The 21417-nt window shown below is 40.7% G+C and overlaps 2 protein-coding genes across 2 annotated transcripts; both read left to right on the forward strand.

Annotated features, from left to right (window-relative positions):
• Positions 1 to 1632: 1632 nt before the first annotated feature.
• LOC115044039 (heme transporter hrg1-A-like) lies at positions 1633 to 6410 on the forward strand. The gene is made up of 3 exons (XM_029502869.1): positions 1633 to 1903; positions 3848 to 4015; positions 5311 to 6410. The coding sequence occupies exons 1-3, from the start codon at positions 1774 to 1776 to the stop codon at positions 5445 to 5447; spliced, it is 435 nt and encodes a 144-aa protein (XP_029358729.1). The 5' UTR covers positions 1633 to 1773; the 3' UTR covers positions 5448 to 6410.
• Positions 6411 to 14997: 8587 nt separating this feature from the next.
• On the forward strand, positions 14998 to 20820 carry LOC115043423 (twist-related protein 2-like). The gene is made up of 2 exons (XM_029501869.1): positions 14998 to 16159; positions 20486 to 20820. Exon 1 carries the CDS (start codon positions 15241 to 15243, stop codon positions 15808 to 15810), a length of 570 nt encoding a protein of 189 aa, XP_029357729.1. The 5' UTR covers positions 14998 to 15240; the 3' UTR covers positions 15811 to 16159; positions 20486 to 20820.
• Positions 20821 to 21417: the final 597 nt, after the last annotated feature.

Here is a 21417-nt window from a genome sequence, read left to right on the forward strand (position 1 = left end):
ACTGGTTCATGTCAAATGTGTCAATTTCCTTCGATAATGTTGCTGTAATCGAGAATATGAATAAATATATTCATATCTCACTACTCTAGGTCTGTGTCAGTTGTTTGAAACACTGGGATAGTGTCTTGCTTAAACCCAGTGTTTTGTTTTGGTTCCTACATCTGAATAACTCTTTAAAAGTATAATTGTTTTAATTGTTTCATCACAATGATGCTTCATGATGTTTAATTGTATGAACACAATTTCAGACTTCATGAATCTGTTGCAGACAACTGAGCATTAGTCCTGTTTTGAGCTTGTTTAAATATGTGATTAAATACAAAATATTTACCATATAATGATGTTTGCAGTTGACAGCTCAGTCAGTCAGTTAATGTTGGTTTATTAAATGTCTTACAAATAAACTGTCAAGAAGTTGAGCTGTTTTCTGCAGCTAGACAAAGAAATAACTCCCACTACATATTAGATCAACAAAATCAACTGGTATTTTTAACAAGCAACTCAAAAATGTTGTTTTGTTTATTTGTTTTTAATTGTGTTTGTTTGTTTTTAATCGAAATAAATCCCGACTTTAGTTGGGATTTTTTTCGCATCACTCTATGATTTATGTCTTGTTTTTACAACTTTAAGTGGTTTTTATTATTGGTGTCACCTTGTATATTTCTCTGGTCCTCTGGTACTTTTATTTTGGGATGTTATTGACTTTTATTGCCTTCATGTGTTATGTTTATGATTTTTTTCCCAATTCTTTACGATCTCATGTTATTTTAAGTTTTATTTTTATGACAAATATACCCCTGTAGTAAATCTGCATGATAATTGAAGTGAGAACGATTAACAAAAAAGAGATGTGAGGTGTCCAACGACTGGATGCCAGTTATTGTTAGTATGCCATGAAAACTCATGTGTTGCAAAACAATGACCAAATTATCCATACACCCTGTCCCTGTGTTGTTTACACATTGAATTACAGTGAAAATAAAGTGTTCCCTTTGCCACTGTACAGTATGATTGCATGAGTGCAGTAGAACAAAAAATAATTATTGGATGGAACTGCATACAGGGGATGGATGGGAATGGAAACTGAAATGTAAACGTTTCTAAATACATATGCTCAATATTATTATTTACATGTACAGCCATTTGAAGTTGATTCGGTGATTTTGCAATATTTAGTGCAGTCTCAGATGTAATGACGATATCTGTTTGGTGTCAGAGGGTTACTGATACTGTGTGGCTGACTGAGGTGTTCGGCCTGGGGGAGAAACTGATCTCAGATCTGTCCAGAGGGGACAACGTGAAACACGCACTGAGGCTTCTGCCCGTTTCCTCAAATCCGGAGGAGCGATGTGGAGGCAGACCTCAGACCGGTTCATGGAGGGGGGTGGGGGCGGGGGTATGACCTGGTCCTGCAGGGGGCGCTGTGCGGACGCAAAGCCATACACTGTCCGCACTCTGCAGGTCTCTTTGGTTCACAGCAAATGACGTAGTGTGGTTGTGTTTTTACAGCTGGAAAAGAAAGAAAGAAACGCTTTGTCATGTTTGACAACCACCGTTAGTCAGCAGGACATGTGTCTGTAGTCACACTTTGCCCTCTGGGATCTGCAGAACGACCGGGTGCTTTTATTCTGACAACAGCTCGCTGCTCTCTCTCTCTCTCTCTCTCTCTCTCTCTCTCTCACACACACACACACACACGTGCGTGCGCACACAGTCTTCGCTATTTTTCGCCTCTGCATTTGTTTATTATATGTTTTGTTTATTTTTGCTATAATGGCTGTAAATAAAACATACATCAGTGTCGGCTACGCGTCGTTTGGTGTCCTGGTGGGCTTCTCGGCTTTCCTGGTGTGGAACATCGTGTACAAGCAGCCGTGGACCGGTGCCATGGGAGGACTGTCAGGTAAACACTGCTGCTGTCTGTCCTTCAGATCTGTCTTTGGTCTCCTGTCACGGTGCATGGATTTAGGCACTGACAGTCCCCCCACCTCCTCCCCACACTGGTCACTATAAATACAGAGCCCACTTGTCGAAGGCTCAGTGGGGTTATTTGGTCAAATCAGATTATTCCTTCCTGAACATCAGATCAGTCTTTCTCGCTGCAGGTTTTACAGCGTTCAGCTAAATGAATGGGAATAGGAATGTTATAAATGGTATTATTGCACTGCAGAGACATTGTAAATTAGGTCCCTTACTGTGAATTTAGTGGGTTTCCAAGTCACATTATTTGAACCATATGTTTCATTCCAAATATGTGGTCAGTCACCCATTCTTACCAAATACCAAACTCTTTTCAAAGCGTCTTACGTTGAATTGTATTCTTTTCACATTTTGACACAGATGTTGTTTTTTTTCCCATTCATACATTTCTGCAAGTTTAATTTTAAACTCGACTTTAACAAGTAGAAATCACTCTTTAATGCAGGGCATGAAAACACAAGCAAATGATTGGGAATGGTTGGTTTCAAATGTCACCAAAATGGCAATATTATGATCCAGTGAATTTGGAGTAAGCCGTTTTCTAACTGTGGTTCACAGCATGAGCATTTCAATAGATTTGTACAATGTGAATTGTTGAATGGACTTTGTTAACAGTTGTGTCCACCAATCTGACCTTTGAGCCACTGTTATGCCACAAGTTGGCTATAAACTCTGTGCTCTACATCCGTTTACTGGATGCACTGATATCACTTTTAGTGGCTTTTAAACAGATATATATGGCCTAACCCTAACTCAAAAGTTCTAAGTATTCCTAAATTTGCAAATGATCATGGACATTGAATTATTCCTTTTGTCTCACAACTAAGATCGGCGATCCAAGCACATAAAATTAACAAAATTCTCAGAGAAATTAGATAACAACATGAAATATTGATGCCTGGAGTGGAAAATTAGAGACTATACTCAGTATATTTATTCTGGCTGCAAACTGCTCCAAGCCTGTTTCGTCAATACACATGGTCAGTATGTGTGTGTGAATTGTACACCCTCATTCTGAAAAAGTATTTACCCCACTCAACACTCAGGCTGAAGTAGAAGCTGACCTTAGGTTGCTACATTTCAGCTCCTCATGTCACCGCTCTGGGAGAGCCAACTGGGGGAAATCCAGTGTAATACAAATGTAGTTCAGCTCCAGGATGCTGTGGTTGCTGTAAATCAAAAGAGGGAAGAAAGAAGTGTGATTAATTGACTCAGCAAATGGGAACATGCTGCATCATGATGCGTCTATTGCTGAAAAATGAACAGTCATACCTCGTGCCACCGGAAGTTCAGGATCATCCAAATAAATGTCAATATCAACAATTATCACCCTTTACTGACAATATCAGAATTTTAGATTAGCATTTAAAATTCCAGCCTGCTGCTGGTTTCCGTTCACTTCAGTTACGAACAAAAGTTGGTACTGGGGCTCACACTGACCCTGTAAAGTGGATGCATTAACTTATAAATAATTAACTTAGATTTGGAGACCACATCAAAGTTTATTTCTATGTTTCCGCAATCAGTCAGCAGATTGTGAATTTAGGGAAAAATAAAGAACATGGCAAATTTCAAAAACCAGAATGTCTGTATATCCTGAGTTATTGATCAGAATCTGTATAGGGAGAGAACAGGTCGAATAAGTTTGTCCTTCATTTTAGCTACATTGCTGTATTTGTACTGTGCCAAGCTAACTGCTGAGTTTGTTGGTTTGATTGATACAATAGTTTTTCAATGCATTGTTTTGAGTCCTCAGTAATTTCAGTCCCTTATTGCAACAATAACAGGAACATTTCTGGGTGAGGTTTCTGTCAGTGTTGAAATGATGTAGCTTGAATGCTAAGACTCCTGTGCGTTTGTCCCTCAGGTGTGCTGGCACTTTGGACCCTCATCACTCACATCATGTATCTGCAGGACTACTGGAGGACCTGGCTGAAGGGCCTAAAATTCTTCTTCTACATTGGTGTTTTCTTCTCTCTGCTGGCAGTCATAGCCTTCATCTCCTTCCTGTCTATTGCCATCAGCAACAAAGAATGTAAGCTCCTCTCCATCGATTTCCTGTTACACATTAGCACGCTGTGTGCATGCTGTTCTTTACCAAATGTGTGGGAGAACTGGGTTGTCGAGCTCTATATTAGCATATAAGTGGGTCTTCTAAGAAAAATCATGCACATGAGTCTAGAGTAGTGCAGATGTTTCCTAATGTGCTGTACCATTTGTGCTTCCAATGGTGTGATCAGTCAGACTCCACATAAATACAAATGGATTAAGGTCCAGTGGATGATGTGTTGAAGCAGACAACTGTCCCATTTGAGTTGTTTGTTCTTTATTATGCTATTATGTCTACTTAACCTACAGATTTCCTGCAATTCCCTTTAATAAAAACTGAGAAATTTCCCTTTTTGAGAAAATGTTTGGATGCATCATATCTGCATGTGGCACATTTTTGGGCTACAATATATTCAGAAATAGTTATTTGTGTCTTATTTCCCATATAACTGTTAAACATTAGACTAAGGGAACCCCTGTCTGTCTATGTTTGTGTAGTTTTTGTTTTTCATGGTTTGTGCAGGACTCCTTGGTTACAGTGAAGGGAACTCTTAATGCAGCAAACAAAGATAGACAATGGACAATTGTTTGCTTCAATTTTTGTAACCATAATTTCGGGAATCAGGGCCATTTCCTTTCTGGCAAAGTACACAAACCCCTTTTAGTTAGTGTGGTGTGGAAGAAGTTGACTGGTCTGTTCAAGTCCCTCATCCCCATATGGCAACGTTGGGATGAGGTTTGAACAGCTCCAAACTGCTCAAAATTCTTTTATGACTTAAAAGATAGAAAAATTGTTCATCTCAAGTCCAACATGTATGATTCCCGAAGTGAAAAGTTCTTTTTAGATTTAGGAGAACTTTTCACCGCTCTCAAGCTGGAGCGGAGCGGTTCCTAAACAGCTGTAATGCAGACAGACCGCACTCAGAAGTCAGTATGTGATGACAAGTTTGCTGAACAAAAGACCTCATCTACCAGACAGAGATTTTCTTTCCTCTTTGGTTTTGAGATTCCCACATTTTTGGTTTTAGTCTCAATAATCCCAACTCATACAATATATGTACATGTATGTATATTTATATGTGTATATATCACACATAAAGTATGTATTTGAGGAGTCTCACACTGCATAAGTGAGTAAAATATGGGCGTAGTTGCAATATAATTTTGACTGTATGTAATGCAGTGCAGCTGTGACGATCTATGTGGTGCCATTTATAGTGTTTTTGACCAGGTATGATAATGAAGAATATACCATAATATGTGCTTCTTCCCCTCCCACAGCCTTGGCTGACCCTCAGAGTCTCTACTTGTCCTGTGTGTGGAGCTTCATGAGCCTGAAGTGGTCCTTCCTCCTCGTCTTGAGTGCCCGGCGCTACCGCAATGAGTTTGCTGACATCAGTATCCTCAGTGACTTTTAAAAGCGTGAAACGTCCCACATTGGTCAGTCAGACTCTGAAGTTCACTCACTGTGCTGGAGCATCACAACGTGACAGTGAAAGAGGACACTTTTAAGAGGAATCAGGGGAGAGTGTTGAATATTTTTTATTGTGGATTAGCCTCAGTGTCTCCACCCAGGCCTCCTCTCCTTTTCTTGTGCAGGATTTGTTGTGATTGAGTCGCTTTATAGACAAAACCCTACCCAGTTTTATATGATGGATTTTATTCTTTTACATTATCACCTCAGTTTCATACTTGTATGTCATGTATATGCAAAATTTCCTCATGACAGAATAAATTCAAAATATGGTCATTATTATCGACTACAGGGTGAAGGGCATTTCAAATCGACGGCCAGTTGTAATTAGCAGGTGCAGTTTCATGCTGTAGCCATTAGAGGGGGTCACTCTTCCAACAATTAAAACACAGTATGTGTACATCACAACCCTACTTTACAATATAACTGCATTTTTTTCTTTTCTTTTCTATCTTATTTTTTGTGTTAGGGAATGATGAAATAATCTAAAACCAGCCATGCTTCAATCACAGATTGCACATGCAAATGATGAAGTACTTATATCACAGTGCTGATTTCAATGTTTTAATATATAATATGCATTGTGTGTTAGGGTCTGCAAAAATGGACAACCCCAAAATCCTGTGACATCAAAGTGAATGCACTCAATTGCAATTCTAAAAAAGCACCACATGCCCTGATTTAATATATTTCTGAACTACGCAGGGGCATTTTTCATGTAAAGAATGCTTTTTGTATTATTTTTTTATCGGTGTGACTTAAAACATTCAAAGAAAATGACAGCATTAGATCTCATAACTGCCACGCTGCCATTGATGTGCATGGAGTTATTAGTGAGATTATTTTACTGTATTTCTTCAGCCACATGTATCACTTGACTGAAAGTAGGAATGTGTATTTGTACAGGAGCGGGTAGTCATTTTAATAAAAATGTGTTGTTTTTGACATCCCATGTAAAACGTTGTGTGTTTTTGCAGTAAAATCTTAAAATAGCTAGGCCAGCGGCTAAAAACCGTTCCTCTTTTATAGAAGAAATGTGTTGACATCTTTTACAGTTTCTGTTCCTTAAAAGCATTTAATTCCTCAAAGGAAATGCAATGGCAACAAAAAAAAAAAAAAATATATATATATATATATATATAGCTATTGTCTTCATAAGGCTCGTGACTTCCATGAAACCTGAGAAAGTGTCATGGAGGCAGACTGGAGTTGCTGCACATTCTTCTTCCCCCTACAAGCCTGGGTCAGGAAGGTCAGTGTTGGGCATTAGAAGTGGGATTTGCGCCATGAGAAGAGTGAACAGCTTCTCCCACCCACCGAAGCCACATTTATGACGAAAAAACACCCCACAGCATTGCAATCGTAACAGCAAATGCAGACCAATAACCTGCACTTTGAAGTCAGGCAATTATTCCATCCATCCACATTTTTATTTTATCCCTCAAAGGGTAGGTGGGGGGTGGGGACGCACAGTTTTTTGCTGTATGATTTTGTTAAAGTAGCCGACTGATTGAAGGACTTTGAAGTTGACGTTAAAAATGGGGGACTGGATTATTACTGCACTATCAGGTTTTGGTGCATTATAACTTATTAAGTGATTCATTTATCTGGTGAAAGTGTGTCTCTTTAGTCCATCATGGAGATGTTGAGGAAAAAACTCCTTTCATGCTTGCAAGCGAGGGAAGTGAGTCTGGTTCATTGCTTTGTTATTCACTAGAAAGATCAGTAACTTTTATCCTTAAAAAGCCACTATCATTATTTCATGTTCTTTGTTGCTTTCCTGCATCCTTCCTCTGCGTTTTAAGGACATTTTTGGTGATACTTATATGTTAATTGCATTAAACTGGTTTGTTTGTAAGCCCCCAGAGTCTCATTGCATCAAGGTAATTGCAATGTTGTGGTTAAATCACCATGGCAACATTTTTTATCTGGCTGTTATAAACTTCGACATTAAGAAACTGAAAAACAATCCGGCTCACTTTCCACTGAGCAAGCTGGGGGCTTTGGAACCAAATGCGTCCCATTAAGTTTATACACCATCCTGTAAAACGTGTGTGTGTGTGTGTGTGTGTGTGTGTGTGTGTGTGTGTGTGTGTGTGTGTGTGTGTGTGTGTGTGGTATGTAAAGAGAGGGAGGGATCTTGTTTTATTCAATTATGGGACTCCTTTCTACTCAAATCAAGGAAGGAAGTTGTCTCAAGTGTTGACTGGCTGTCTGGCAGAGTGCGGTGAGACTGGAAACAATAGTTTAAACACTCAAACAACACAAATATCCTAAACATCCTGTACAATTGGATACTAAAGAGCAGCTGAATAAAAGTTTGTAACAAACAACCCATGGGGGTAAAGTATTCCTTTGTGCTACACACACACGCTTCTTCAGCAGATGATGTCAGAATCCAAGTATTTGAATTTATTCATGGAGGAAACAAACTCAGTGCAAACATCCACCTGTGCACCCTCAGACCTGTTCCCGTGAACTCCCTGACACAGTGAAATGAGCAGGCTATTTGCATTTATCAGTTTACACCTCGCATACCAGCTTTACTGCCAAAGGTCAGCCATCAAACATTTTCCTTAACCACAAGTAGTAAAGTATTGATGGTGAAATGTCTACTCAAGGAGTGGAATTAAAAATACTTATTTATACTAATACATTTAATGTATACATTAAATGAGGAACAACTGTGAAGAGCTTTATTTTTTCTTGGGTATTTATATTCTATGGCAGCATGTTGCTTACTACTGCATTGATATCGCTTCACTCCAATTCCAATTCACTACTAATTCTTCTTTTGCTGAAGATGTGAATGCAGGACTTGGTGGTGTTTAATGTTTTTGCAGCATGGCATTAGTACTTCTAATCATTTCATTTCATCATCATTTCTGAATACCTCCACTGCTGCCGGCACTGCAGTTATTATCAGGTTATAAATACAAATGGTTTTCTTTCCTGTACCTAAGTCAAAGCAACAACTATCAAAATATTTATTACATGTAATCATGAAATAATTTTGTTGTGGAGCATAGTCATGCTGAAATTTACAATTGCAATTATTATTAATAATGCATGAATAATGAAGTATTTTATTGTTACATCTTATGGCTGCTTTGGCTGCTTAAAGTAGTAATCTTTAGTTTCAATAAGAGGACAAACACATTTTAGATCTATAACATCTTCATATCCAAAGTAAATAAAAATGATTGAAGTGGTGTAACAATGACAATCTGCTCCTTCAATAGTGTGTAGTGCTGTGAAAGGTAACATCGAAACACTAGCTGTGTGCCGGCCGATCCACAGCTTCGTGTCTGTTGTGCACGCTGGCTAAAGCTTTCGATTGCAAACATTGGTATTAATAATCCAAAAACGAAACATTTGATCTAAAAAAAGAAGCGTCAGGAGGGAGGAAAGAAAAGCTAAATGAAAAGCAAACATCTTGAATTGGTCGAGAACCAGATGGCCTCTTTGACATTAAGAAGCCGCTTTGGCATTTTAAGAAGGCAGTCCCAGAATGATTTCCGAGGAACTTCCGCAAGCGTGGTACAAAGCCCACAGATATTTAAGCAATATCCATAGCAATTTACTGTTTTATTTACAAACTGAAACATATGTTTCTAGACCTTTTGCAGCCCCCCTCCTGCCCCATTCCTCCTATTTCCACACTGATTTACTGCTGCAGCATTTCTCCCACACTATTTGACTCTTCTCTCTTTGCATTTTCCCCTGTTTTTCTGCATCACTGTATCATCTTCTCCCCTCACACATGTGTCAGTCACACTTTCTGCTGAGTTGACAGCACCGTAGATGCTCCATACCTTGACGCTCAGTTATTGCTCCACCCCTCTGATTCTGGTGTGTCTGTGTGCAAAGCTGTCTGTGCCTCTGGGAGCACTGCGAGCTCGCATCTGAAACATTTTAGAGAGACACATATTTGCTGTTTTAGAGCACAAAGGGATATGCCATGGCAGAGGCTGTTTGAAGTGGCTTCACAGGGGGAACCAGAACCAGAGCGAGGGATTTGAGAAACCATAAAGAAACGTTAGCGCAATGTAACTTTGGTAAGGTCATCTAATCTAATGGAAGTGGGGATTGATTCAATGTGAAGGCATACCCCTTTGAAGCCAGCTCTGTTGATGTTTCCAATGCAACAGCTCTGTTGTGGAAACACAGCACTCCTCTCTACCTTGCAGGCTCTGCTGCACTGTCCATTTGACAGGAGTGGATGCACGATAGTGTCTAACTTGCCGATCCCAGCTTGACACTGCCTCCAGTAGCCAGCTTTTTACAGTGTAAGGTTGGAGGCAGCAGCGTTGGCTCCCTGCCAGGCTGCTTATGTGAAGATATTGATTTGTGGCGTGAGGGTTTTGTTTTTTCTGACAAGGAGCCATGCTCAGACACAGACCAAATGAATTGCCCTTTCAATTTCCAGTTTTCAGATATACTGCAGAGGACACGCTGTACTAATCAGTATTTACTAAAACATCACCCGATGATCTTTGGATGCCCTTGTTATTTTACATATGGTGAATATAAATTTCATCTCTCTCTCTGTTTAGTTGTTTTCTCTCAGGTGCACACATTTTTTTTATGGAAGTTCCTCTCTCAGCAACAGTTCTGTGGGCTGATAAGCTCATTTCTGAAGTTCACGCTGAACAGGATTTTCCAACCCCTGTGGCCACATAGTCTTCTCTAATCTGCTGACTCTCCAAGACTCCTATTAGTATTAAAACGAGTAAGTAAACCTACCACGTCAAATCTGAGCGGCTGATTCAGCAGAGGACTTTATGACTATCATGTGATATTCCTATATATAGAGCTGGATAACATCACTGTCTTTCTGCCTGGCTGATTGGACTCAGCAGGATGAACTTTCACTGGGAACAGTTTTACAATTACAGAACAGATTATGATCAACATGCAAAGGTCAATGCTTTTATGTGACATTACCGTTTGTTTATAAATTCATGTTTCATGTATGTTGTTTACGTCTGTGTTACATTAACGAACAGACAAATTTTATAAACTTGGGCGCCACTTCTAATAAACAACCACTTTATAAAGAATTCGTAAGTTGTTGCCGAGCTAGTGCCTGCGTGGTTGTGATCAGCTTTCAATAAGCAGAAGTTTAAGCTCGCCAGTTTATGACTGTTTGGACCATTTGACCACTCACCTTCTGGAAAAAGTTGCAGATTGATCTGGAGCAAATTGATTAACAACTTGTTAAGCATTTATTTACAACATTATTACTGGATAGAAAGCATAACACCACCAAAAAAGACTATATTTAAAAACATATCAAGACTTACAAATGATACTGCAACATTTAATGAATGGTTTATTGCAACTAGTTATTATTATATTTGCAAGCAAATATGACGTCTATTGTGGCTTCCTATAAACACATTAACACATATCTGATTACAATACATTGCACTGCTTATGAATGCTTTATGGAGCCACTTACAATAAAGTGTTATCTTTTTGGGGCACTTGGTAACTTCTAAGTTTTTCTGAATAATCACTTATAATCAGTCAAGAAGCACGGAGGCATCATGCACTGCTTCTTCCCTGGATGCTCCAGATTGAACCACCCAAGCCTTTAACCACCCTAACCTGCTTTTCACCACTAACCAGCCCAGCATGCCGAATCTCCAGCTCAGCTGTGAGCTCCACTGGGACTGTTGGTAATGTGCCATGGAAGGACCCCAGCACTTAAACACTGTAATCAGGGCCAGAGCAGGATATTGGCTAAATTACACATGAAAGCAGGGACATTCGAAGGGAGCTTGAGTACTAAATGTTATGATAAATTACGCACTAATACTGGAAGATAAATCACAGCTAAACAAGAATAATACAGACTTACACGCAGTGGGGAAGGGACGTGTTTTTAATACTAAGTGATTCTTTTCTAAGTGAAAAGCACGTTCACGTTGGTTAACATCTGACCAAACAGTCACCTATCAAGGTCTGGTTAGAGTCTGTTCTGAAGCGTCGCTCATGTCAGCATCTCCTCATCAGATGGAAGCTGTCAGAAGACTGAAACATGCGGATGTTCAAATTTCCTTTTTTTCTGACTAAAAAGCTCATGAGCATCTGAATATCTGAATACTTCAGAAACATCAAAAAACAAAACAAAAAAACAAACAAACAGCTGACAGGATTGGCTTCCCTGTGTTCCCAATCATTATGCTCCACTAAAATAATCTCATGCTGACTGTCGTTTCATTTACTGCAAATAATCTTGAAAGTGGTACAATTCTCGTACAACTCTTGTTAATACTTTTCTTTGTTTTTTTCAAAATGTTGCACTCCTCCTTTAATTTCACTGCTTATTAGCCAGGTGTTGATTCTTGATTCTGTGCAAAAATAAAATCATTGTGATCTTTAGTTTGAAAGAAGTCTGCCCCCCTTACCCCAACCAGTTACGTCCCCACTAACCCCCACCTAGCATGCACCTTCACCCCCCGGCCCCACCCTCCCCCAACTCCCCCGCCCTGCTCCTCCTGAACCCCTCTAAGTGGATACCCCACAGGAAGGGCTTCTCCAGGAGGGAAATGGGTCCCAGATGTCTGCCTTTGTGCCACTATAGGCTCCTCTGGAGGGATGGAACAGTGGAAGGATGGGTATGATGGAGTGGGGGGGGGTAGTGTGCTGTGTGCAAACATTAATAATGGCGGGCAGGAGGGTGAAGGTGAGGAGGAATTTAATGACTGGCTCCTTTTGTTGAACCAGTGTGGATTTCCAAACACACCGCTTATGATTGGTCATCCTGCTGCGCTCCAACCAGCTGAGGATGTCACTGCAGAGCGTCGGCCCAGTGGTGGATGACGATAATTGAGCTGACTGCATTACGAACTTTAAGAAGCCTTTTTTTCCCCTTTTTTGGGGAACTTCAAAGTTTCAACATGGCTGCCCTTCAGTGCTGTATTTCAGTCAGGACCAAACCATATGGCGTGGAGACAGAAATAGACAATACATTGGTCTTCTTTGATATCCAACCTCCACCCCCCTGTGTGTATGTGCAAGCCTATATACACTGATATATATTGATATGTGTATGATCTGTTTTCAGCTCCAGAAAGGGTAACTTATGACCCCCATGGAAATAAAACGAAGAGGAGAGCAGGACCTGAGTGTTTAGTGAAACATTATGTCAAGACTCTGACAAGGAAATGAAATGTGCAACATCAATCAGCTTATGAGGACAGAGATCAAACGAGCCTCCACACTCCTGCATCTGGTTCTGTTTGGACAGCCCCCCCTCCGCCCCCTCCCCTTTCTCCCTCTCCTTTCTTCTCCTTTTCTTTTCCCCTTTTCCCATTCTTCTCCCATTCTCTTTCCCTCTCCCTCTCTCTTTTTTCTCCCCTTCTGTTCTCCTATGTGCCACGACATTCCTGTTGGCCAACTCGTTTCATTAGCTAATTTTTTCCATGATGGTGGCACACAGCCACGCTTTCTCTAAAAGGTAAGCAGCAGCTCCCGAGATTAGCCTCAGCAACAATGACTTTCCTGTCCCTCCGCTGTCTCCACCAGGGCTCCCAATAAGCCCCAGTTCTAATACCAGTTAATCCTGGAGTTTACTTGGCCTATTATGTAAATACAGCCTCGTGTAATTCATTGTCTCTGTCCAGAGGCTTACTTTGATGGCCAGATGATTTTTTTTTTTTCTTCAGAGATGATTGAACCCAACTGGGATCAAGCACACTTTCCATTCAACGTCGTTCTCTGAATGAAATGTAAACCAGTGCAATCACGGGGCTCATCAAAAATCCTCTGAACCGCCCTCCACACACAGCCCTTCAAATGCTGCTGCAATCACACCCAAATTGTCGGCTGGAAGCCGTCAAACAGCAAGTTGAGAATGACATGAGATTTAGTGAAAGCTCATGTAAGGTTGGTTGGTCAACTTCAACTTCTGGTAAAATGACAGTGACTGAAGTCAGTTTTGGAAACATCAAATGCGTAATGACTCTTCTGTAATATGTAAAGGCTTCAACTTTACTACGCTGTCATCAAAAAGTACAGAATTTCTGCAGCTTAGAGCAGCAGAAAACTCCCCACATGATGTCTCTGCCATGATCCACACATTAGTCACCCATGTTGTGACGCTTGTAGATATAAATGGACACGATGTTGGGAAACTCATTGGGAATCAAATTTTTGCAAGACTTGTTCACTTTTAAGTTCCCGCTACCTTGTTGTCTGCGCTCAGACGGAGAAAACGGGAGCCACACGTTGTCATTTTCTCAAAAGGAGCCTTCCTGCTGTGTCATGACTGCAAACGTGTAGAAAATGTGTTTAAGTGGTTGCAGACCTGCATGGGTTCACCGTGCCAAGGTGGAACATATGTCGGCTCTACCTCCAGGCCATGGATGGCACAATTAGGTGCTCTCTCACCTCAGCAGACTGAGGTCACTGGGCCACTTAGGTCAGGGGGTTATTTAGGGTCCTGTCTGCGCTCCCTTCCTGATCTACCATAGAGGAGGAGGACAGCTGATGTCAGGCGTGATATTGGAGGGGTTTGCTCATTAAAACGCTCTAAAGCGCTGGTCTGCTCTTTTAGTAATTCATTGTTCATCAGAGTTTTCAGAGACAATCATGTGTCAGGAAAAAAGCTAATCTTTTGAATCCCTTCCCAGGATGCGTGCTTTCACAATCTCACATTTTCTCTCAGATCTGCTTCAAGCTGCTGCAGCCAAACAGATTTATGAACAATCCTTTACTTTTTTTTTTTTTTTTTTATCTGTCTTTACCATCTGTCATAGAAGGATGTATAATTTATGCCATTTTTAAATGTGATTCCAAATCAGTAATTGCAATATATAACCCATAAATCCTCCTTCTGCCTTTTAATCATCAGTATTTTCATTGACTGAAGGTTGTTGGTTTGATGGATTGATTGTTTTTATAGCGTCTGGTTATCAGCATGGTGAAGATCGTGGCAGACAAATATTGGTGTGAACTCACAGTTATTTCCATGTTAAAGTAGAAAATAAGACATTTTGAACCAACGATTTATGATGGTTATGTTACAGATTTGTTGTTTAAGAAAAAAAAACAAAACGTTTCTTCCGAATACGTTGTCGGGAAAATGTCACATGATACACAGTCAACATTAAAGCTAAGACTGGTGGCTGCTGGAAATAAAAGGTTTAGGCTCATGTCTGCCTGATAACGAATTGATAAATGTGAACGCAGGCACAAGGCTGCATGCGGACTGACGTTCTAGCCCAAATCTGGAACCCATAAAGCTTCAGACATCTCTGCAACATTAGACACAGCACCTCTTATTGGCTAAGAGCGCCACTTACCCCCTTACTTTATAACCCGCCCATATAACGCTAACTTCCTGCTTCCCTGCCTGTCTGAGCTGGGCCGCACCTTCTGGATGTCGGTGCAGCCAATGAGAAGGGGGCGCTGGCCCTGGGTCAGTGTTTGGGTATAAAAGAGGTAGAGGTGGACCTGCCTGTCAGATGGTTTGTTGTTGTTCTGTCTGCCAGGTTGAGCGGGGAATGTGAAAGAAAGAAATTTAACAAGGTAACCGGGGAACAGGGCAGCCAGAGCAGCGTCCAGTCCGATGGAGCTTCAGAAGCTGTAACTTTATTTGACGGAAGAGAAGAATTTTGTGGCACAAGCTTTCTGAGCTGAGGTTTGTTACAGCTGTCAGCTGAAAAAGTGCCGCACGACAGGCCGTCTTTGCAGCGGAGCGTGGGAAGCGTTTGGTGGACGGTACAATGAGAGAAGAGGTTTCCTGCACCAACTCCCCTGAAGGAGGGCTGGGGGCCAGCGAAGAGGAGATGGAGAGAGGATCGAAGAAGAGCCTTCCGGGAAACCGAAAACGTTCTCCTTATCCCAAGAAGGACAGCCTGAGCCAGGCTGAGGAAAGCAGCACCGGCAGCCCCAACAGCGTGCTGCCATCCGGGCCCAAGCGGCTGAAGAAAAGCCCTTCGACAGTTGTGTCGTTGGCCCCCACGTCGCTGTGCCCCAGGCCGGAGCAGCCCTTCGAGGATCTCCACTCTCAGCGCATCATAGCCAACGTGCGAGAACGTCAACGTACTCAGTCCCTGAATGACGCCTTCGCCTCTCTACGCAAGATCATCCCCACGCTACCTTCAGACAAACTGAGCAAGATCCAGATTCTGAAGCTGGCCTCGCGTTACATCGACTTCCTCTACCAGGTGCTGCAGAGCGATGAGATGGACGCCAAGCTGGCCAGCTGCAACTACCTGGCCCACGAAAGACTCAGCTACGCCTTCTCTGTCTGGAGGATGGAGGGGGCCTGGGCCATGTCAACCAGCCACTAGGATCCCCTCAAACTTTTCTCCTAAATCCTCTCGTGTCCACATCTCCATCCCACCGCCCCTGTCTGTGTTTGCGCCCATTTCTTGACTTCTGAACCTCTGAATTCACGTCTTCTGGCCTGACCTTAATCTTTTCATCTCAAGCCTTTGCATATGTTTCCCGTTCTGCTCAGTCTCTCGTAACGTTTCACTCTATTAGCATCCACTAATGTTCGTAGGTGGATTTTGTGCAACTAAAGCGTCTTGCAGTTCCCCCCGTTTCCCTCCATTGTTCCCACTTCCACTGTTGTTCTCCCCAGTTGGTCCCACAGTTTAGTCCAGTGCAACAAGACGCTCCACTGCTGCCCCTCAGGTATGGACTGAGCCCACAAACACACACACACACACACGCACAGTAAATAGTAGTGTTCAAAAAAATGCTAGCGCCTGTGCTCCTCATGTCATCAGCACATGGACACACATTTTTCATCTGTTATTTTTTCATTTCACAATCAGACCAGTAATAACAAAAGTTCTTCAATACGTTATTTAACATGAACCTTTCAGCTCAACAAATAAATACTGATGAACTCCTGAACAAGTTAAATGGGATGGAATAATAAACACCCACGAATGTGTACTGCTCATGTGTTTAAAGGAACCTCAAAGCACAAACACTCACGACCCTTACATGTTGTAATTTTTGGTTTTAAAATTTTTATGAGAAATGCAGCACAGCCAGCAAATGTTTTTGCTGGAAAACACATACTTAAAAACTGCCAGAAGTTCAATTTGTGAGCACCAATGAAGTTCAACAGGGAAACAATAATTGTGAACTGTAATTTAATGAAATGTATTTATTAGCAAAAATATAAAACCTTAATAGAAATAACTTTTTTCTTTTTTTTTTTAGGATTTTAGTTTTTGGAAATTCTAAATATATTAGGAAATATGAGTAAGTAAAAATGTGCTTGAGCGTTTTAATGAAATCTCATGAACAAAATTGTATTTCACTTAGTTCAATATAAATGTGAATCAGTTTGATAAGAAAATGAAACAATTTATTTTCAATTGCTTACTTGCTACAGCTGCTACAGTGTCATTGTATAATTGGCAGTTTGTTGTTGACTGTTATTTCTTTGTTTGTTGTTACATTGAAGTCCACAAACAATATGCAGCTCAGATAAGACAAAGTTATCACATAAATTAAACATTAAAAATATCAAAAGAATTTTTTTTTTACAAAAACAAGTTTTTCCAACAATATACTGAAAAAGTAAAGATTCAAACAAATGTTAAGTTATAGGGTAAAATAATAATATAGTATAGAATCTATTATGTTAGACTGCAAAATCAATTCTAAAAATGATAAAAGATATAATAAATAACTAAAGATCAGGAAGGGGAGACTTGTGAAAAAAAAAAAAAAAAAAAAGTCAGTAAATTCTGTGAATTTTCTCAATCCAGCCAGTTTAGCAGCAAAAATGTGCTTACACAAAATCTTTTTCTCCTCGTAAATACACCAGGACAAAGATCCAAACACTGATCAGCATGAACAACTATAAAAATGTGTGACAAGACTGCAGCCAATGGCCACAATAAAAACCATGAGCCACACTTAACATGATGAATGCAACGAGTTAGATCAAACCTAATTAAAGGTAAAAAAAAAAAAAAAAAAAAAAAAAGAGTCTCTGAGCGCCTTGGTTGTTTCATTTTATTAACTAAAGTGAACTAACAGCCCATTATCATGGTAATCTAAACTGTGCTGCTCCAGTGTTTGACAGACCTCTGATGTATTTAAGACAAATGTTTTCTTCCAGAATCTGTGGGATCGACTTCACACAGGGTCTGTTTTTTTTCAGCCGTTTTAACAGACACCAGATTCCTGCACAGGTACAGCATGAAAGGAGCAAAAGAAAGGGAGGGTGGAAAAAAAAAGTGCGGGCACATCTCTCTCTCTCCCTGCTGCCTTGCCCTCTCTCCTCAGGATCTTGTATCGTGCAATCAGGCCCCGCCGGGGCCCAGACAAGCAGGAACCTTTAGATTGGAAACAGTTGTGAGGTATTAGGAAGGTGTGTGTACCAGGGTTAGGGTCAGGCACATGGGCCTGTGTGTGTCAGCGCATGTACATGTGCACTGTGTGTGTATTTGAGTGTGTTTATAGTGGGCTTTAATTAGCTTGTGTGTGCGCGCGCGTGTATGTGTGTGTGTGTGTGTGCACGTATCTGAAGACATCTGTAGATTAGTAAACAGGAATATGCTGACAGATATTGTTTCAGTGATTTTTATCTCACTCATCTTCTCGTTTTAGTTTGCTTAAAGTTAGAAGTAGCCAGGAAGTCCTTCAAAATAAAATGACAACATACGTAATAAGTATTAACATGCAAAAAGAGTGAAAATGTTGCAGAGATGAACGTGTGTTGCTGTGCTGAGCAATTACATACACACCTTTAATAAACTAGATGACAGCTCAAGGTAAACACACCACAGACACACACTGATGCAGAGCTGTGAGTAGATTACAGGCACATTATACACAGGATTCAGTGAATCACACATAATGCTACAAGTACCCCATCTATACATTACACTGTCCAGACGCACACACACATGCAGCTGCAGGCAGTGTGCGTACTCCAGGTGTTCCACTCGGCGTTATTATCAAACCTCCAGCGGCCTCTGCAGCAGACAATGAGGGCTCCACTCAGTGCAGCGGATGGAGAGCCAAGGCCCCTGCACATGGAGCCGAATGTCCTTGAACGCAGCGCGGTAGTTATTACCCAGCACTTTGCCTGCTCTGCCTGTTGTCATCAGCTCTGCAGGGGCTGCCACAGAGAGAGCCAGAAAGTCAAGGCCTGGTACTGACCTGAACGTTCAATTTGAAGGAAGGGATGAGGTTAGACAGAATGAGGGAAACTTCAAAGTCAGTCAGAGTCCGCATGTTTGAGCCTGTGCCGTGTTTTTTTTTTTTTTTTGCAGCCTATGTACTTAATAGGATGTATGTATGGTGGAGAGTCAGTCCCTCTTGCATGTGAATGCAAAATACCAAATATATCAGCTAAGTCGCAGCCGCTAAAATGTGAAAACTACCTACGATTACAAAGACGTGTCATGATAAGATCCTATTTTTTTTCATTAACTACTGATTTTTCTCGCTGTAATGTGTGTTTAAGACACAGTGTTCCTGTATTTTTTTTTCGCCCCAAAGATAAATATATAATTGATTTTACCTGACTTCACAGCATCATTGTGCTTGAGGGTAACGTGTGAGTTCCCTCTATAGTTTGTACTTCAAAAATAGTTTCCTTGGGAGACTATAGCATGCCCACACACACAAATATGATGGACAGGTTTGAGCACTTCAATGAACCAGATTTCATGGCATGTGGGTGTCTGGCTCGGTGTGAGAATTTTAGAATGAGGAGTGTTTTGTTTGAGCTGGAAAAAAAACATACTCTCCTTTCTGTTTATACTATAATCAAAATGCCTGTCACTGCTCTTTCCTCTGCCGGAACCCCTGGCTCTGCTGTGTCCATGTGTGTGTCTTTGTGTGTTTGTGTGGGTGTGTATATGTTTTACAGTTTGCACTGACCAGCTGTTGGACGCTCTTCTGTGCATATTAAATCACTGGCTTTCTCTCTGGACTGATTTGGGACCAGATGTAGAGTGCTGTGTGGCTCATCTGCGTTTTTTAAAAGCCCCATCCAGAAGTTGTGGCTTCTGATAGTCATCTTTATTTTTAGAGAGCCAAACTATGAACTGAGTGCAGGTGGGGGTCGGGGGTGGGCTCTGTGTGTGCATTTGACTACTGCATGCATATCTGCTTATTTGTATGTGTTGGCCTTTCCAGGCAGCGGCAGGAATAGTGAACTATGGTGGAATGACTTCTGGTTTGACACGTAGGCAACAAAACTTAAGTCCAAAATACGTCGGGATCTGTCAAACATTCATGAGCACAAAAGCAAAAAGAATTTGTGACTTCAAGATCAAATCATTTCGAAAGTGTAAAGTAGAAAAAAAATCCTTCCAAACAACAATAAACAAATTTTTCTTGATATATGTTCAGGTGGGCAGTCTGAATCCAGGGCAGGGAGGACAGACTGCCAATTAAAACTAAACTGTAGAGCGGTAATTACTGGGTGTAAATAAATCCAGTGGTTACAACGAAAAAAAAAACAACAAAAAAAAAAACAAACAAGCAAACAAACACACACAAAAAAAAAACAGACCACAATCAGTATCAAAAATGATGACCTGAAAACCATCATCTAACCTGGCAGTGTGGTTCAGTCTTTGTGTAAAAGAAAAGAAAATGAAAGCTTTTAGATGTGCGTGCTTTCATTTTGTCATGAAACAACAGCCACAAACATACGTTTAGCTTGTGCTTGTTGGACTGATTGTGTCACTCAGCGCAGAAAAACACACTATCATTAAAGCGCCGTGAGCGTGATCCAGATGAAATATTTGCTTGTTAAAACATGAGAAGACGAAGTTGAGAAGCTGTCGGGATTTTTCCACTTCCCACTTCCAAACAGAGGTGTTTGTTTGTTTGTATACAGATTTTTATAACCTCCACACATAACTCCAGGCTTTCACTGGATTTTTTTTTTCTCTGCTCGACAATGATCCATGTCCTCTTATCTGAAAAGTGTTATGCTGAGTGATGTTAACTCATCTGTGTTTCTCATCTCTGCAGAAAACCCACAAATGGAAAATTCTTGACACACAAAGTAGAAATTTGTTCCTGCCTCACCAGCCATCCCCACTTTATTTTTTGTCTTTAAGAATCTCTCCTTTTTTTTTTCTCCCTCCTCTTTCTCCGGACACGTGCTCGACTCATGACACTGAGATGTATTCCTGACTGTAACTGTTTTCGCCAAAGTGTTTCCGAAACACTGATGAGGAGACATAACCGTCCAGTCAAGCGCTGAATATTTTTTGAATGATGGAAACAAGAAAAAAACAAACAAACAAACAAACAAAAAAAAAACAAAAACAAGAAACAGACAGACAAACAAACAAACAAACAGCTGGCCTGCGGTGACAATGAAACAAAATGGCTGCTGGTTCGAGTGCCTTGGGTAACACCATGATAACCATCACCCACCCGACACTTCAGATCGGATGACTCACTGCCAGACAGACATTCAGATGACTAATGATGATGGCACAGTGATGGTTAGAGGGCGGTCACAGCCAATGAATGTTTACAGCTAAAATGCTAATAAGCTAATCACTCTGGCTCTCAAATCCCCCCGTCTTGTGGGAAGAAGAAGAGCAGGAGGAATCTGATGCAGATCTTCTTTGTTGTGCTGTAGGAACTGGATAGATTTTTTTTTTTCTGAAGTGTATCTGTTTGTGAATTTGGTGTATGGACACTGTAAACTTTGCTAACTCATTATACTTGGCTTTGATGAAATATGTCCATGGGAAAATGCTTTAAAACCACTGATCACAACTCAATGTTTTTTTTTTTAACTTCAGTTTATCTGTTACTAGTGAGCATGACAGAAAGTTGTATTTTAAGATGCAAAGTCAGTGTATGTCTGCTATTTCTGTTGCTTTAAAAACATCTCTGCAAACTTCATTATTTTCAATAAAGGATAAAAAAAAAAAAAAGTTTTTTTT

This window comes from Echeneis naucrates, chromosome 5 (genome assembly GCF_900963305.1).
Source record: "Echeneis naucrates chromosome 5, fEcheNa1.1, whole genome shotgun sequence".
NCBI lineage: Eukaryota > Metazoa > Chordata > Actinopteri > Carangiformes > Echeneidae > Echeneis > Echeneis naucrates.

What these genes read in the sequence shown, in the direction of transcription:
- LOC115043423 (XM_029501869.1), top strand. Translation starts at nt 15,241, where the DNA reads ATGAGAGAAGAGGTTTCCTGCACCAACTCCCCTGAAGGAGGGCTGGGG.
- LOC115044039 (XM_029502869.1), top strand. Translation starts at nt 1,774, where the DNA reads ATGGCTGTAAATAAAACATACATCAGTGTCGGCTACGCGTCGTTTGGT. An exon ending in TGCCATGGGAGGACTGTCAG is followed by an intron (nt 1,904 to 3,847) that starts GTAAACACTGCT and finishes TTTGTCCCTCAG; the next exon opens with GTGTGCTGGCACTTTGGACC. An exon ending in TGCCATCAGCAACAAAGAAT is followed by an intron (nt 4,016 to 5,310) that starts GTAAGCTCCTCT and finishes CCCCTCCCACAG; the next exon opens with CCTTGGCTGACCCTCAGAGT.